The sequence below is a fragment of the Mesoplodon bidens genome (assembly GCF_964165515.1).
Source record: "Mesoplodon bidens genome assembly, chromosome: 9".
NCBI lineage: Eukaryota > Metazoa > Chordata > Mammalia > Artiodactyla > Ziphiidae > Mesoplodon > Mesoplodon bidens.
Genome location: NC_138166.1, coordinates 53,957,006 through 53,960,900, shown reverse-complemented (window position 1 = coordinate 53,960,900; position 3,895 = coordinate 53,957,006). Strand labels below are relative to the sequence as shown.

At 37.2% G+C, this 3,895-nt stretch overlaps 1 protein-coding gene across 1 annotated transcript; it reads right to left on the bottom strand.

Moving 5' to 3' along the window:
• Positions 1-2,163: 2,163 nt before the first annotated feature.
• LOC308622887 (translation machinery-associated protein 7-like) lies at positions 2,164-2,539 on the bottom strand. The gene has a single exon (XM_081244605.1). The coding sequence runs from the start codon at positions 2,519-2,521 to the stop codon at positions 2,327-2,329; it is 195 nt and encodes a 64-aa protein (XP_081100731.1). The 5' UTR covers positions 2,522-2,539; the 3' UTR covers positions 2,164-2,326.
• Positions 2,540-3,895: the final 1,356 nt, after the last annotated feature.

Here is a 3,895-nt window from a genome sequence, read left to right as displayed (position 1 = left end):
AACAAGTTGTTAAACGGTCATTAAAGTCATTCACTTGGTCAACATTAACACCAGTATTTCAATCAAACTGAACTTTCATTTGATGCCTGGGATAGTTTTATTGGCTAGGGTCAAACTTCACAGCAAGATTCTGGATAGTGAGAGAGAATCTTTTCTTGTGTAAAGTAGGCGGAAGGGTTATGAAAGGGGAGTTGGGAATAAAGAATCGGCAAAACCTATTCTTCCTCAGATCATTATTGGAAGAGCCCACATAGAAGCTAAAGATATGAAAAGCATCAATGTTTCTTTGGAAACTAACCACCCTTTGGAAAGTCTTTGTGTATCCTCTGGTATATTTATATCCAACCAGTATGAAAACCATAGCTCCATACCACACTGTGGAAATTGCAGTCTAATTAAAAAGAGTGAACAGGTATTTAATTTCAATAAAACAATACAAATTTTAATAAAAGTAGTTCAAGTCCACAGTAAAACAAATGTCACAAGATTGTTTCAGATTAAGTGCAATCACACCGCATGTATTTTTTCATTCCATAATTTGTCAATAATGTTCATCCAAACACTGGCATTATATATAAGCCAGCATGCAGTACAAAATTGATTGAAAGACATCTAACATTCTTTTTATAGTTTAAACACTCAAGTTTTTATATATCTTATCAAATAAAGGTAAAAGAGCAAGAAATTGGTTTCCCTTCAGGCTCTCACCCCAAGGTTGCCCTTGAACTAAGGGCAGAACTGAAATTAGGCAAAAGTTATCAGCAGTAATCCCCATCCATACTATTTCTCATCTGTTCTTGCTGCCACCAACCACCATGCTCCCTTAAACATATAAACTCTGTGAGCCCCATCTGAGCATGACAGAGATGTACTACAAACTCTTACAAACATCTTTCTGTCAATTCCTTCAATCTCATGTTTGACTTTATGTGTTTTATGTAACAGACACATAGAAGTGCATGGCTGTTATAGCTATAGGGTAGATAATAACCCTTTGGTCAGTGTAAACAATCCTTGTTGCCTCTGCAATTTTAAAAAATCTACTCTGTTAACGTTGACACTTCTACTTTCTTCTTGTTTTCATTTTGGCAAACTTTTATTTATTGTTATATTTTTAATATTTCAGCAGCATTTTGCTTTAGATATATTTCTTCTAGGCATAATATATTTCTTTAAACCAAATCAGATGAATCAGTTTCTTTTGCTGAGTGAATTTAAATGAATTATATTCATTGATATAACTGAGATGTCTGTTGTATTAGTTTTCTAGTGCTGAGTAAAGAATAACTACAAACATGGTGGCTTCAAATAATACCAATCTATGATCGTACAGAACTGTAGGTCGTAAGTCCAGTCACAGAGAGACTAGGTTCTCAGCTGGTTGTGTTTTCTTCTGAAGCTCAGGTTCTTTCTCCAAACTGATTCAAGTTGTTGGCAGATTTCAGTTCCTTGATGCATGCCTGCTAGAGAGTCACTCTTGTGCTCTCAAGTCCATGCCACATGACCCCTCTATCTTCAAAGTCAGCAATGGAGAACTTCCTGCACATCAGTTCTGTGTTCCAGAATTTGAATCTCTTTTCCAGGAAGAGGCTCACCTAACTTATCCTCACCTATGCTCAGGCCTAGTAAGGATAATCTCCCTTTCTTAAGGTCAACTGTGCAAGTAGCATAACCTAATCAAGAGTGACTGTTCCATAATATTCACAAAGCCTGCCTACCCTTCACAGAGGGGATTATAGTGCAGAAATTTTGGGACCATTTTGAAATTGTGCCTACCATACTTGCCTTTACTTTTATAAGCTTACTTTATAATTTATTTGGGCCTTTAAATTTTTTTTCTAAAAAATTTTAAAAGAGTATTTTGTAGAGTAGTTTTAGGTTTATAACAAAATTGATAGGTAGGCACAGAGATTGCTGGAAAAAAAAACCCTGCACGCACACATTCATAGTTTCCACCATTATCAACATCACTCATCAGAATAGTACTTTTTTTTTTAACCAAAAATAAACATAAGGAATTTTTCTTTGTGAACAAACCTTAAATTATAGAAGTAGTTTGGGTAATGATTAAGAGTATGGTGGTCAAGGGCATAGCTCTGAAGCCATCACTTAGATTGAGATCACACCTCCTTTTCTTTTTTATTTTTTATTTATTTATTTATTTTTACAAAAGTTTATTCTTAAATGTACAATAGTTTCCAAGACAACATTTCATTCTAGCTATAGGTGGCAACAGATGTTATGGCAGGGAATCCAGATGTTTAATCCAGATGTTTAAACAGGAATGGAACTAAGGATCATCATTGCCTCAGGCACAAGGAACAGCTTACTTTTTGCCAGATTTCTTAATTCCACCTGTGGCCAGGGGGCCTTTCCCCGCGGCCTTCACTTTTAGCTCCTCGAGTTTCCTTTGCTCCTCCTTCTGTTTCTGCTTGAATGCCTTATCTTCCTCGTCCATCTCCTTGGCTTGCTTCTTGGGCTGCTTCAGGGGCTTCTTCTTGCCACCTTCACGGCCCGACATGGCGCCTGCCGCCCCTTCCCCCCCACACCTCCTTTTCTATGTGATTCGGGGCAAGTTACTTACCTTCTCTTTGCCTCAGTGTCCCATCTGTGTAATGGGAACAATATTACCTACTTCCCAGGGCAATTTTGATGATTAAGTGACTTAATTTGTACAAGGAACACAGGGTCCAGGAGAACAGCATTCAGTAAGTGTTAGCTATTTGTATTTCTCTTTCACAGTTACATGGAAGATACTTATCCTGTTTTAAAACCTACTAGATTTCCACTATATGTTGAAACTATATTTCTCTAATCACATATAATATCTACTTCTATGTAATATCTAATGATGAGTTTAGCAAGTATTTACTGTTATGCATGTCCTAGTCTTTATTAACATTCTATTTAATGTCAGGCCTCTATGATAAGTTAACAGAAAATTGAAGAAAGTGAAGAAGCCTGTAATGTTGGTTTATGTGGAAAGGAGATTCATAGGTAAAGTGAACACAGGTTCCTGGGATGAGCAAGGGTCAGATGTGTTCTAGAAAATAGAAAATATGCCAGTGTGACTAGAGGTAAACAAGATGGAGTAGTTAAGGGTTGGGATCAGAGAGAGATCTTTTTTGGGCTAGATGGTGAAGGCATGGACTTTGGCTTTTATTCTGTGGATGCTGGAAAGCCATGGGAGGTTTTTAAGCTGAGGCGGGACATAATCTGACTTTGTTTTAAAAGGATGGCTAAGGTTCCTTTGTGAAGAACAGACTGCACGGAGACAAAGGTGGAAGGAGAGAGTGCCCGTATTTGAAGTGGATGTTGATAGTGACTTGGACCAGGGTGGTAGCCATGGAGGTAATTAGAGTTAGATTACCTCAAATTATTAGATTATGGATATATTTTGAAGAAAGAGTTGAGAGTATTTATTGTTGGTTGTATGTAGTTATAAGGAAAAGAGAGAACTCAATTACGCCTCCAGTGTTTTGATCTGAACAACTGGAAAAAATGGAATTACCATTTACTGAGATGTGGAACCATGGGAGGAAATGCTATGGGGGAGATCAAGAATTCACTTTTAAATATGTTAAATTAAAGATGCTTCTTACTTATGTAGCTGGAGAGGTTAAGTAAGCTACTTGAATATATTAATTTAGAGTTCAGGAGTGAGGTTTAGCTTTGAGACACAAGTGAGGAATTTTCAGTAGTTTGAGAGTATTTGAAGACGTGAGTTTGTGTAAGATGATTTAGGAAGTGGATGTAGATAAAGATGAGAAAATTACAAGGACAGAGCCCTAGGGCATGCCAATACTGTGCACAGTGATACAAAAGAGGAAGAAAGGGAACAGCCACAGGAGTTATTTCTTTGGGTAGTCAATAGGGGATGGCATCCGTGAGTGAG

Coding starts and splice junctions, on each gene's coding strand:
- LOC308622887 (XM_081244605.1), bottom strand. CDS start 2,521: ATGTCGGGCCGTGAAGGTGGCAAGAAGAAGCCCCTGAAGCAGCCCAAG.